Source organism: Pituophis catenifer, unplaced genomic scaffold, assembly GCF_029215685.1.
Source record: "Pituophis catenifer annectens isolate HBS135680 unplaced genomic scaffold, rPitCat1.0.hap2 SCAF_2, whole genome shotgun sequence".
Taxonomy (NCBI): Eukaryota; Metazoa; Chordata; class Lepidosauria; order Squamata; family Colubridae; genus Pituophis; species Pituophis catenifer.
Genome location: NW_027256882.1, coordinates 196,269,027 through 196,283,184, shown reverse-complemented (window position 1 = coordinate 196,283,184; position 14,158 = coordinate 196,269,027). Strand labels below are relative to the sequence as shown.

Here is a 14,158-nt window from a genome sequence, read left to right as displayed (position 1 = left end):
CTGCTCTCGCTGCTCCGCGGCAGCCTCCGCCGCCACCTCCAGTCCTCAGTCCCAGTTAGGGCATCCACCGGCGTCGCCTCGCGTTGGGAGCGGCCGCCCGGGAGAAAAGATGCTCCGCCGGATGCGGCGGCGGCGAAGGCGCAGGAGACGGGACTTCTCGGGGGCCGCGCGCCTTTTGTAGCCGAAGCCGCCGCCTTCTCCATGGCGAGCGTGGCGGCGGAACCCCCCGCCAGGTTTGAGCGGCGCGGCCCGGCTTGGAGGAGGAGGAGACGGACGAAGACGGCCGGGGCCGAGGGTGCCCGGGCCCGTTTTTACTCCCGTCTCGCTGCGTCCTAGAAGCGCTACGGCGGTAGCGCCATGGCCGAGATGGAGCGTCCAGAGGAGGCGGCCCGGCTCTGGCGAGACGCCGCCCTGCGCGCCAGGAAGCTGCAGAGCAACCTCCAGCAATTGGAGCTAGAGCTGGGCTCCCGGGGAGAGAGCGGCCCGGAGGCACCGCCGAAGCTGAAATCCTCGCAGCAGCAGCAGCAGCAACAACAACCGCCGCCGCCGCCCTCCCCCCTGGAGGCATTGAACCTGAGCGGGCGCGGCCTGGATGAGTTGCCGGAGGGCTTGTGCGCTGCCGTGGGCAGCAGCCTGAGCGTCCTCTCGTTGCGGAGGAACCGACTAGCTCATCTGCCCTCGGCCGCCGCCCTTCGGCACCTGGGCCGCTTGGCCGAACTCGACCTCAGCCACAACCGCTTGCGCTGCCTGCGCGACGACGGCCAGGCGCTGGTGCTCCTGCGCGGGCTCCGTAAACTCAACCTCAGCCACAACCAGCTCGGAGCCGAAGGGACGCTGCCCAGCGGGTTGGGCGAACTGCGACAGCTGGAGGAGCTGGATCTGAGTTTCAACCGCCTTAGCCACCTGCCAGCCGAGGCCCTGGCCCACCTTCGACAGCTCCGCACCCTGGACGTGGACCACAATCAGCTTTCTGCCTTCCCTCAAGCCCTGCTGGAGCTGGACGCTCTGGAAGAGCTGGATTGCTCTGGCAACCGACTCTTGCAATCTCTTCCGGAGGGCATCACATCTCTTCGGCACCTGAAAATCCTGTGGCTCAGTGGCACTGGCTTGACAGCCTTGCCCGAGGGCTTGTGCCAGCTGGGTACCCTTGAGAGTCTCATGTTGGATGGGAACCGCCTGAGTGTCCTGCCTGCTGGTTTTGGCAGCCTGCAGCGTCTCAAAATGCTGAACCTCTCATCCAACTTGCTGGCTGATTTCCCGGCAGCTGTGCTGGCCCTTCCTGGCTTGGAGGAGCTCTACCTCAGTCGCAACCAGCTTACCCTGTTGCCCGCTGGACTTTGTCAGCTTTGCCAACTCCGCACGCTTTGGCTGGACAACAATCGCATCCGCTACCTGCCTGATTCCATAGTCAAGCTTCATCAGCTGGAGGAACTGGTACTTCAGGGAAATCAGATTGCCATCCTTCCAGAGGGGTTTGGCCAACTCAGTCGTGTGAGTCTCTGGAAAATCAAAGACAACCCCTTGATCCAGCCCCCCTATGAGGTCTGTATGAAGGGCATCCCTTACATAGCTGCCTACCAGAAGGAATTGGCTCACTCTCAGCCTGCCCTTAAGCCCCGTCTCAAACTAGTCCTCATGGGCCTGAAAAATGCAGGCAAAACTCTGCTTAGAAAGTGCCTCATGGAGGAAGAGGAAGAGGAGCAGGCAGAGTCACCTTTCGGTTCAGCTAACAAGAATTTTGAAAGAACCGAAAGCAGGGGGTGCTTCATACAACCCCTGAGAGACCTGCCCCAACCTCTGTCTCCAAAAGCACAGCCAAACCATTGTCCCATTGTGGAACAGCCCGAGGCTTCCCCTTTGTCTGTCTCACCTCTAAAATGTTCCTGTTTAGGATATAACTCCACTGAGAAGAGGGATGTATTCAGTCAGTCCCCCAAAGTTATTGGTCAGACCCAGACAGGAGGCTCTGCTGCTGAGCAGCAGGATAATATCCCATTGTCCCCATCAATTAAAATACATAGAGAAACCTGCTTGGGGAATTATCCCCTGAGGCCTCCAGGCTTACATGTAACAGGGTTGCCAGGCAGCAGCAAAGGTATTGAAGTGGTAGACTGGACAGCAGATGTAGAGAGAAGTCTAACCTTCATTGTATATGAGCTGGCAGGAGACCCAAGTTACGATGTGATCCAGCCGTTCTTCCTCTCTCCTGGAGCCCTCTATGTGTTGGTAGTAAATCTGAGTACTTACATGCCACAGTGTTTTTATCCTTCTGTGGGACATTTTCTTCACTGGCTGGGGGCAAAGGTGCCTCATGCTGTGGTATGTATGGTGGGCACCCATGCAGACCTGTGTCCTGAACGGGAGGTGGAGGAGAAATGTTTAGACATCCACCGCCAGATTGCCTGGCAGGAGAAATGTGACTATGAAGGCCTCCAGATTTTGGCCCGGCAGGTGGATGAAGCTCTGGGGCAGGATTTTGATTTGCGCTGCTCTAGCCCCCATGTTGCTTTCTATGGGGTATCAGACAAGAATCTACGGCGCAAGAAAGCTCAGTTCCAATATCTGCTCAATCACCGTCCACAAATCCTCTCCCCAGTTTTACCTATAAGCTGCTGGGATTGTGTTCAGGTCCGCCGATTGCGAGAGAAGCTCCTTTCCGTGGCGGAGCACAGAGACATCTTTCCAAATTTGCACCGGGTTCTGCCAAGATCCTGGCAGGTGCTGGAGGAGCTGCACTTCCAACCCCAAGCTCAACAGCTATGGCTAAGCTGGTGGGACTCTGCTCGACTTGGCCTGCAGGCAGGGCTGACTGAGGATCGTCTCCAAAGTGCACTTTCCTACTTGCATGAGAGTGGCAAACTGCTGTATTTTGAGGAGCACCAGACCCTGCGAGAATATGTTTTCCACAATCTGCCCAGGCTCATCGACATTCTCAATGTCTTCTGCCAGCATGATGCCTCAGTATTGCTCCAGAAACTGCTCAGCAGCACCCATATGGATGAGATGAAGGCCACACAGCTCCACCACTATGTGGAAGGATTTCTGCTTCATGGCCTTCTCCCTGCCCATGTTATTCATCTGCTTCTCAAGCCCCACATCCAAAGCAGAGAGGACTTGCAGCTTCTGCTGGAATTGTTAGAAAAAATGGGACTCTGTTACGGGGTTAACAAGGCCAAATCAAAACCCTTGAATGGAGCTACAGCATGGTACAAGTTCCCCTGCTATGTGAAGAACGAGATGCCTCATGCAGAGGCATGGATCAATGGTACTACCCTGGGTGGGCAGTCTTTTGGGGCAGAACAGCTGCAGATTGAGTACAACTTTCCCTTTATTTTTCCCCCTGGATTGTTTGCTCGCTACAGTGTGCAGATTAACAGCCATGTGGTTCAGCGGTCAGATGGAAAATATCAGATCTATGCGTACAGGGGGAAAGTGCCGGTAGTTATAAGTTACAGGCCTGCCAAAGGCACCCAACAACCAGATACACTGTCTATTGCTAGCCATGCATCTCTACCAAATATATGGACAGCTTGGCAAGCCATAACCCCATTGGTGGAAGAACTAAATGTACTGCTTCAAGAATGGCCAGGCTTATACTATAGTGTGCATGTCCTCTGTTCCAAGTGCCTTAAAAGAGGGTCGCCCCACCCACATACCTTTCCAGGTAAGAAACTTTAGCTGATTGTCAAGATAATGTCTCCTTTACATTGAGTTCAGTTTCCTAGTTGGTATATGGGCATAGCCAACTTGTTTTCTTGGCAATGGTACGAAAGTGTCTCACGAAAGTGTCTCACCGTTGTCTCTTTCTGGGATGTTTTTCAATTTCCAAGTCTAATCTACAGTCTTGGGATTTCCTGGTTATTTTCCATCTAATTAACTCACATTCTGTTTAGCTTTTGTGCATTCAACCAATTACGTGCTGCCAAATTTACAGTTTACAGTTTGCCAATAAGTGCAGGTAGTTGCCTGTAAAAAGGTAGATATAGGGAGCCATTTTACCACATATCTGCATGATTTTTTTTGTTAAAATCCCACTTAGCAGGATTATGTAGAGGATCATATCCTGACAGTCCAATTGTTGCAAAAAGAAAAAAAAAATATCCAAAGGTAGGTTTGATGCTCTGTACAGTTGCGATGGGTTGGACACGACTTCACAACTAACAACAACAAAAACAGGCCAATTTACTTAATCCAGATGAGAAATTTCAGCACTTCCCAGTGTTCTAGTCCAGCTGATTCTCAGTTATGACCAATTGAGCCCAAAATTTTTGTTGTTAAAGTTGTGCCCCATTTTGTTATTTTTTTTTGCCAAGGTTGTTTAACTAATTGCTACAGTTGTTAAGTGAATCATATGGCCATTAAGTGAGTCTAGCTTTCCCCATTGACTTTGCTTGTCAGAAGCTCTCTAAGAAGGTTGCAAATAACAATCCCAGGACCTTGGGATGCTTTCAACCATCATAAATACAAGTGGGTTGCCAAACACCCGAAGTTTGATCACCCATGACTGAGGACGCTGCAATGGTCATAAGTGTGAGAACTGATCATAAGACATTTTTTTTAGTGCCATTGTAACTCTGAACAGTCATTAAATGAAAGGTTGTAAGTCGAGGACTCGCTGTAAATTGTAGAAATATAATAAAAGTTCTTTGTATTACTTGACATAATTTAGGAATATTTTACTAGATACCTGTAGTAGTTATATATTGAAATTTGTCCACAGTGAAGAAGGTAAACATGAAGTGTGTTCAAATTTTTGTGCACTATAGCTTGGCATAGTTTATTATTTTATCAAATGTCAAATGGGACTACAGTATGCAATAGAACATGTGTATATAGCTATCTGTATCTTTTCCCGAAATAATCCTGAAATAGTTTTGGTAACTTCTCCTAATTGTCGTATTGAGTAGTTATATTGCTGCGGTAAATTATTACTTAGTAAGTAATCATTAATTTACTCTTTCTTGTTGAGTAGATACTGCAGCACTGTGAGAAAAGGTTCTAAACTTTATGTAGAATGTAGAATGCAACCTGAATGCTGCTTTATTTAGCTCTGTGAGTATTCATTTCCATGCATTATTCACATTTTGATTGCTGCTGAATCCATATCCTTTTTTCAGGTGCTTCTGAAATTGTTTATGGTTGTGTTTGCACAAAATGTTGAGTTAAAATATGGTTGGCAAGGTTGTGGGAACGTTGCTGTTTAATTTATGATTCGTTGTATTGAATCATTGTATGAACCCAGCCAATTTAATTAACTCAGGAAACAGCAATTAAGTACACAGGTTCCCCCCCCCACCTTCTCCACTGTATACGTGTGCATGTATGTTGCTACCCTACATCTTAATAGGCCTATAATGTTTATGGCATCCAAGCCTTGTGCAATGGGCATCAATTGGAAATTTCTTCTATTCCCCAATACTTCTTTTTATTTGTTTGTGCCTAAAACAAATTCTTTATATATTGCTATCATGTGGTTTGTCCTCTTTCCAGTGTCAACATGTGATTGACTCCCCACTTAATTTTTCTATGTGGAAATGGATGGGTGTGTGCTTGCTGCTTTCACCTCAGGCAGTCATAAGTTGTACAGACCTGATGAATAATATGCAAAATAATGCTGAATGTTTTTGAATGCTCATACAGCAAACAGCCTCAAAATGTTAAAAAAAAAACTATCTTAATTGGTTTTCAAAGAGTGTAACGGAAGCAAACAATATTTCATCAGGACTTTCATCTAAATTGCTTGTTAAGGGGAAAATTAAAACAGTTAAGTAAAGTGGAGCCTATTTTTTTTCTTCTGGCAATTTGATCATATCTTAAAGAGTTTGTTGAACATGCTCAATATAGGCTTTGTTTATGGATTTATGATATACCTATCATAGTCATTAGATTTCTATCTAGCCTTTCACTCAGGAACTCAAGTATCATACATAATGTTCTCTCTTATTTTCTCTCAATAAAAACCATATGAGGTTTTCACCTCTCCTAATCCAGCATTTCCATCACTATACCAAACTGGCCAGTGGTGAAATGTAAAATTCGTTACTACCGGTTCTGTGGGTGTGGCTTGGTGGTGGGGGTAATATGACTGAAGGCGTGGCCAACTTTTTTTTTTTTTTACTTTTAAAACCATTTTTTCTACAACCTCTTCGGCTGAAGAGGTTGTAAAAAAAATGCTTTTAAAGCCTCTGACGATCCCAGCTGACTTGCCTGATTGGGAGAGGGTTTCTTTTTTTTTTTTTAGCCTCTGATGATCCCAGCTGAGCCACGCGATCATCAGAGGCTTTTTTTTTTTACTTTTAAAAGCATTTTTTCGGCCAAAGAGGTTGTAGAAAAAATGCTTTTAAAAATAAAAAAAAAGCCTCTGATGATTGCACGGCTCAATGGGGGGGGGGCAATGGGGGGGGAGTAGAGAATTTTGCTACCGGTTCTCCGAACCACCCGCCTCCACTACCGGATTCAGTCCAAACCGGGAGCATTTCACCCCTGAAACTGGCTCTCATTGTGCAAAATCTATTTCTGTATACACTTCTAGCTTTCCTAAGCAAATATAAATAGCCAATGATTTTGATGTTTATTCATTTAACAGGATTTTTGTATTTCTCCAGTCTCTGTATATTGGCAATTTGCACTAGGAGCTCTCTACCCATAAACTAAAAGCAGACCAGTGGCTCCCCAAGAGACAGACATAATTATTTTAAGTGCATTGTAGCACAAGGGAAAGTGCACCAGATATTTATTTATTTATTTATTTATTTATTTATTTGTTTAAATTTCTATACCGCCCTTCTCCAAATAGGACTCAGGGCGGTGCACAGCCTAAGTAAAAACAAAGCATACAAAATTTAAAAAACAGTATTAAAATAATTAGATATTCTGGCCATGAATTAAAACAACCCAATTTAAAACCAATTTAAAATTTAGCTCAAGCCAGCCCAGCTAGTTGAAATAAATAAGTTTTCAGGGCCCGACGAAAAATCCGGAGGTCTGTTATTATACGTAACTCCGGGGGAAGGTTATTCCAGAGGGTGGGCGCCGTCACAGAGAAGGCTCTCCCCCTGGGGGTCGCCAGCCGACATTGTCTGGCGGACGGCACCCTGAGGAGGCCCACTCTGTGCGAGCGTACTGGCCGGTGGGAGGCTATTGGTGGCAGTAGGCGGTCTCGTAAGTACCCCGGCCCTAAGCCATATACCTACGGGGTGGTGTCTTTGACAGTGTGGGAACCACTACAGAAAAAGATGACTTTCAGATGTATTCTCTTCTTTCCTATCATGGGGATGAAATGTTACAGGCCTGTATATTCTTACTATATAATATATAGAATTTATAGGCAGGAGTATATATATACATACATACATACATACATACATACATACATACTTATTTATTTATTTATTTATTTATTATATTTCTATACCGCCTTTCTCCCATAGGACTCAAGGCGGTGTACAGTCAAGAAAAATATAGACACACAAACATCATAAAATTGCTAATTAAAATTATTACTTAGTTTGGTCAATTAAATAAAACCCAGAATTAGATCACATTTAAAAAATCATTCACATGTTCATATGTTTAGCCCCGCCTGTTGGAACATCAGGGTCTTGAGGGCATGGCGGAAAGCACGGAGATCAGGGATATTCCGTATCTCCGGGGGCAGTTCATTCCAAAGGGTTGGAGCCCTCACAGAGAAGGCCCTCCCCCTGGGAGTCGCCAGTCGACATAATTTGACTGACGGTACCCTGAGTAGTCCCTGTGAGAACGAACTGGTCGGTGGGAGGCTATTGGTGGCAAAAGACGGTCTCATAGGTACCCAGGTCCTAAGCCATGGAGCGCTTTAAAGGTGATAAATAATACCTTGAATCGCATAAAGGCAAATTCTGGTACCATTTCCTGGTTGAGGCTGGAGGTGGTATGCATTATACATTCAGATAGCATGCCAGTGGCTGATACTTGCTATCCACACCTTTGGAGAAAAAAGGTAATATGTATGTGTGAATGTATAAAAGCACTGTATACCATCAATAGTGCCATTGCCTTATATTAGGCAGCATCAGCCACAATATTAAAGCTCTTTGGTCTGCCCAACCAGGTTATGTCACACTCTTTGCAGCTCTCAGCGGTGCCCAAGATTACATTATCTTGTAGGCCTTAAAGGAAGCCACTGAGGCTTTATCCCTTTTTCCCTAATTCACTGAGTGAATTATCCCCTTTTCTAGCTTAACTTCTTCCAGAATCTGAGAAATGGTTGTGAAGACCTCTAAATTAAGTAAGACTGTGAGTCATTGTTCTGAAGAATTGCAAAATGTTATGTCTATCCCAGCTTTTAATTGTTTGAATAGGAGAGATAATCAACCTTCTCTTCCTTCCCCCATACCCGAGACATGACATAGTGTGGTGATTACTCTAAATTTTCAGTACAGTATGACAAACTGATTTTCTGATAATGGGTTGTCTTAAATTTATTGCTTTTACATCATAATTGGTACTTTTTTTGATTTGTAATGGAGACTTGAGTTAGAACACCAAGAGTATTTTTGGGAAACAGAACATAATATGCTGCCAAAAAGTCAAGACAAACATCTGATCTTAATAAGCAATGTATTTAGAAGGGCTTTCTTTTAGGCCATTCAAGTACTTGAGAATGTGTTTCATTAAGATGGAGAAGAAAAGAATTGAGCAGATTTTACTTCGTTCATATGGTATATTTTTACCTTGCTAGAAATGTTCTTATACAGTGATATTTTATCATTGCTATTCTTGTATGCTTTTTGGTAAATAACTCTGAAGGACACAGTGATAATTTAAAATTTGCTTTTGGAAATCTTTGAATTTTTTTATTGTAGATTAATGTCTGGATACCAGAACTGTCTGGCTCTATAAATGTGGATATTTTTTCATGAGAATATATCCCATTTAATATTTCACATTTCTTCATTTGGTAGCTGTATAAACAAGAACATAGGGCTTATTCATGGTAAGATGTATCAGTTCTCACTCTCAGCTGTGTTTGCAAAAAGTGAGATTAAGAACTTCCTAATATGTTGATAGAACTTTTAGGATTTTGTTTAATTTCACATTAAAATGAGATTATCTAATGGAACTGCAGGTATATGTTAATAGTCATTGTTCAAGAACAATTGAAAGAGCACCCATTGTATGATGGACTGTACATTTATCTTAGGGCCCTATTTGTTCTTTATTTATCCATGTAAGTTCCTAAGAGATTTATTGCCAGAATGAGCCTTCTCATTGAAAAGCAACAGTGTACGGTTCTTCTCACTCATGGGTAAAGATGGAATACTGAATATAGACTTCTGTGGCTTGGCAAGGCCCAAAGGAGGTGTGTGTGTGTGTGTGTGTGGTGGGGGGGTTGGTATATATATTAAATTTATATGCCGCCCATCTCAGTAGCCAAAGATATGGTTAGTTTTTAATTGAATAGGCATTTTGTTTCTATAACCATACTGACAAAGGAACATTCAAAAGAGCATCCCAAAGTTGAGATCATCACATGTCAAAGTATTCTGAGGTATCATATTTGAGATGTGCAGGATCACTTTTACCCATTATTTTCAAGGTGTAACTGTATGTGTCAGTTCCCTAGAATACAACATCTCTGATGGTTTGGTAAAGAAATATGCTGTCTGTATATAAGCATCCCAGTGTCTCATTTGCATCTCTTCTTAATACCCTGAAATTGTTCACTTAAAATTCAGCAATGAAGTTGCCTATAAGATTGTAGGAGCGGAAATCCGAATGACTTATTTCCCAAAGCTTCCTGTTTTCCAAACTTCACTTTTACACACCTGGAAAGACCAAACTAAAATCCAAAGAAAATTTGACCATCCCTTTTGTGACATCCTTTTGCATCAGTAGATGATCTCTTGTGGCCCTCTAAAATCTTGAGAGACTTAAGTGCAGTCTCTGAACTTGCAAAGGATGCCCTTCTCTGCTCTACTGTATAAAGTGAATTATTAAAAGAAACAAGGAATATAGCTATCCTGAAAAAGTAATTACTCTCTTATCTCATCCTGAAACAGTGTGGAAATTGCTACTTGCTTTCCTGGTACAGGAAGAATGCCTACATATTCCAGCCTTGAAATATTTTCCAACCACTATTCACTTTCACAGGCTCCAAGTGACGCTCATTAAGCTAATTTAGTTTAGAGTCTTTGGGAGTTCCTTTTAACTGCTGGTTCTAGATTAAATAATTGATTCTGAAAGCTTCCGTGTATCTCCCTATCCTGGCATTTGAGATGGTGATCCAGCAAAAATGTTTTCATGAGAAAATAGAACAAGTCTAAGGTCTCTTCATGCAAGTATTTTGGGTTGTGTATAGGAATGAGGGAGATTGGGTACTTTTAAGGCTCCAATTGACTTGTTGCAAGGATTGCCCCCTCCTATCTAGCTACAATGTGCCTCCATGGCTATTTCTCCTTTGACTGGAGAGACCATACTTTCCCCTGTAATCAAGTTTTTAGGATCAAGGAAATGTCTGAGTGAGTGCCTCTTTAAGTCAGTGTTGATTTTTGGTGACTGCCTGGTCGCATTCCTACAGTTTTCTTGGCAAGATTTCGAAAGTGGTTTTCCATTGCCTCCTTCCTAAGGCTGAAAGATAGGGACCGGCCCAAATTCACCCAGCTGTTTTCATGTCAAAGGTGATTTCTAGTCTGATGCCTTAACCACTACCCTCAAACCTGAGTTTCCGCATCTCCAAGGGAATCATGGAAAACTTTCCACACAGTCATTACTCCCACCGGTAACCCCTGTGTTGCAACCCAGCACCTACCATCACAATGACCTTCCCCTAGTAACCTCTTTTGCCTGCCCCGTTCTTCCTTTTCCTTTCTGTCTCCCGGTCCCCTATCCATCTTTACCTCCCTTGCTTTTTCTCTCTTTGCTGCCCCTTCTTTCTATGTTTACTATCATAAGCCATTGACACTTGCAACAGTAGCAGCCAGAGCTACCTTCACATTTGAAAGAATCTGCGCTTGGATTGGATGCTGCAGCAGCATGGGGTAAAAGGTGCAGCAAAAGCTAAGGGGAAGCTGAAGATTTGTGCTTGGTTGTGGGGGTGGGGGAAGGCAGGCAGCAAAGGGGAGAAGAATCCTCTTCCCTGCTCATCATTCCCCCAACAATGGCTGCATCAGTGAACTGTTGTCCCCTCTTAGCCTTCTTTCAGAGATAGACAGGTAGTTCTTGACTTACAACAGTTTTTTTAATGACTGTTCAAAGTTACAGTAGCACTGAAAAATGTGACTTACGACTGTTTTTCAGAGCTATGACCTTTGCAGCATCCCCTCGATCATGTGATCAAAATTCAGATGCTTGGCAACTGGTTCATATTTATGACCTTTGCTATGTCCCAAGGCCAAGTGATCACCTTTTGTGAACGTCTGACAAGCACCATCAATGGGAAACCAGATTCACTTAACAACCAGGTTATTAATTTATCAAGTGCAGTGATTCAGTTAACAACTGTGGCAAGAAAAGTCATAAAATGGGGCAAAGCTCACTGAACCAAATGTCTCACTTTAACAACAGGAATTTTGGGCTCAATTCTGGTCGTAAATCGATGACTTCAACTAATAAAAATAAACAGAGCAATTCAGGGACAACAGTGTTCCAGGTGATAGTATCTCCTCCATCTGAAAGAAAGCCCGCTGCCAGAAATGTAGAAAAGAGCCCTAAAAAAATCCTGTTATGAATCTCTTGAAATGTATAAATTTAATCCCATCCAACTAATAGTAATTAGTTCAAGAAACACTGAGATCCAGTGTTTTGAAGTTCTGGAATTCCAATTCAGAATTCTTATTGGAAGCAAATTAAGCTGCCTGCAACCCAACTGTTCCCATATAATTCCTTTTGTTAGTGATAGTGAGTAAACAAACCAGGTAATCTCTATTTTACCTTGTTAGGATAGTAAGAAGCAGAGATCTTCGTTCCAGTGTAAAGTTAAGCAAGGTATTAAAACAAGCTGCCCTTGATCTGTTGTGTTCTGAGCACTACTTAATATTTCTAACTCCCTTTTTAATGGCTCATATATAGCCAAGACTTCCCTGCTGAAAAATGGGGGGGCAAATGATGACAAATTGCTATTTCCCCATTTATTTCAATTGTGCACTAGCTTTCAAAAAAGTGGAAAAATATGTGAAAAATAATGTAATATATCCTTTTAAAAAAACCTATCCACCACTAAAATAGGAAAAGGAATTGAGGAACAGAAAATTCTGTCCTCTGATGATACCATTATATTACTGTCCTATCCCTTTGGCTCTGAAAAAACAAAATAGCATAAAAAGTGCAATCCCCAGTCACAAAATGAAATTTTGCCTTTCTGAAGGGTTCTGGGTACCAACATATCAAAACTGGCCTACAAAATCATTATGCAATATTAATTGTATTCAAATTGTGTGTTGTCACATGGTTTTGTACAAGATTGTTTAAAATGATATTTTGTACTAAGATGTTAAATAGTAAGCCACACTGGAATCTGTTAGATCTATTAGTAAGCCTTAGGATCAGAAGACAGGAAAGTTTCAGTTTAGTCTTCATTCTGTTGGGCTAATTTTCCACAGGCATGTATATTTTAAACCAGGGTCTCCAACCTTGTTAACTTTAAGCCAGAATTCTGGGAATTGAAGTCCTCCAGGCTTAAAGTTGCCAGGGTTAAAGACCTCTGGTTTAAAATATAGCTACAGGTGAAGGTAAAAAATGCCTTTGAATCAAACACAACTCCTGATAATATCATGACTATAACCAAAGTCGTAGGTTAGACGGAGAAGTTGAAAAAACAGCTTGGAAGACAGCAAAAAACATCCATACTGTTGCTATAAAAACCATACGTAGCCTGTCCAGGAAGCCGGTAGGAGTTGAGCTTAACTCAAAACGGACTTTCCTACTTTGCTGCAAATACTGAAAAGCATTAAAACTAAGAGAAATTATTGACATCAATTGTGGTGTTTCAGAACTGGATCTTTACATAAAGCAACAGAAAAGAAGACATTCTGTTTTCTAACAGAAAAGCTACTGTGAAACTTTGCTTGCTTGCTGGAGTTTTAAATGATGAATTCTATCTTTATAAGGATCTCTATCTTCCTAATGAATATGTCCATAAAGTTATTCTGTTATTGGTATTAAATTGTTCAACTGATCTCCAAAATGCAAGAATCGAGCTGTTTCATCCTAAGGCTAACAGTGAAATAGAGAAAAATATTTTGCAGCTGCTTGGGGAAGGGACTTTATAAAACAGAGACATCCTGTGAAGGGTCTCACAGAGACAAATTGTACTTCAACAGAAAAATATTAAATGCCTTGTTATTAATAAATTGATTAATACAATTTTTTAATAATGTTGATCTTATCATCATAAAAATGGTATTTCAGGGACTATAATTCTTCTAGGAAATTTTATCTAAAATGGTTCTCAGTTCTTAGGACCCTAGTCTTCATTTATGGAGGGGGGGAATGCTAAAAGCATTGTATAACATTCTTTTACATTTATTTCCATGGGTTGCAAATCAAATGTCTCAGGAGTAGGTAACATGTTTCAACTAGCATATTTGAAATATTGAGAGCATGTGGTGGGCACAATCACAAAATGGTTGCTGCAGGAGACTTTGCATCATAAGGAACAAGATGACTCAGGAAAAAAAGATTTACAAGAATGTGAACTATCCTAATAGGATCTTTGTGGAGTCAAAACACGTTCCTTTAGCTAAATATGGTGTTTTTCTTTGCAGTATATCAGCTTATTTAATTTTAAAACATTACAATAATGGTTTTTTATTAAAAAAAAAAAATTAAAAGGAAAAGATTATAGAGTGGCAGTAAAGAGGATGCCTGGGCTATGTTGGTACCTGCACACTTTGTCTTCCATTAATGTGAATCAATATTATTATTTATCCACATTATTGTGAATGAGGTATGATTGATTACAGTATAGGTTAAGTTTTTCTAAGAGATAATTTGAAGTTATTTTGATTTTATTTCCGCAATTGTGTAATCACTAATCCTTGTGCCATTACCAATAGATATATGGGTTTTTCTAATTAGACTTATTTTAAAAGAAATTTGCTCCCTGTTGCTAAGCTTGTCTTGTGATATGCAAACAAGAAACCACAGATTATAGAGGGTAGACTTGTGATCTGAGAAGATA

General features: G+C 42.2%; 1 protein-coding gene across 1 annotated transcript in view; it reads left to right on the top strand.

Moving 5' to 3' along the window:
• Positions 1-357: 357 nt before the first annotated feature.
• The window catches only part of MFHAS1 (multifunctional ROCO family signaling regulator 1), a 31,257-nt gene continuing 17,456 nt past the window's right edge, over positions 358-14,158 (top strand). The window contains exon 1 of the mRNA XM_070935400.1: positions 358-3,664. Within this exon, the coding sequence (XP_070791501.1) occupies positions 358-3,664 (3,307 nt within the window). The remainder of the gene's footprint in view (positions 3,665-14,158) is intronic.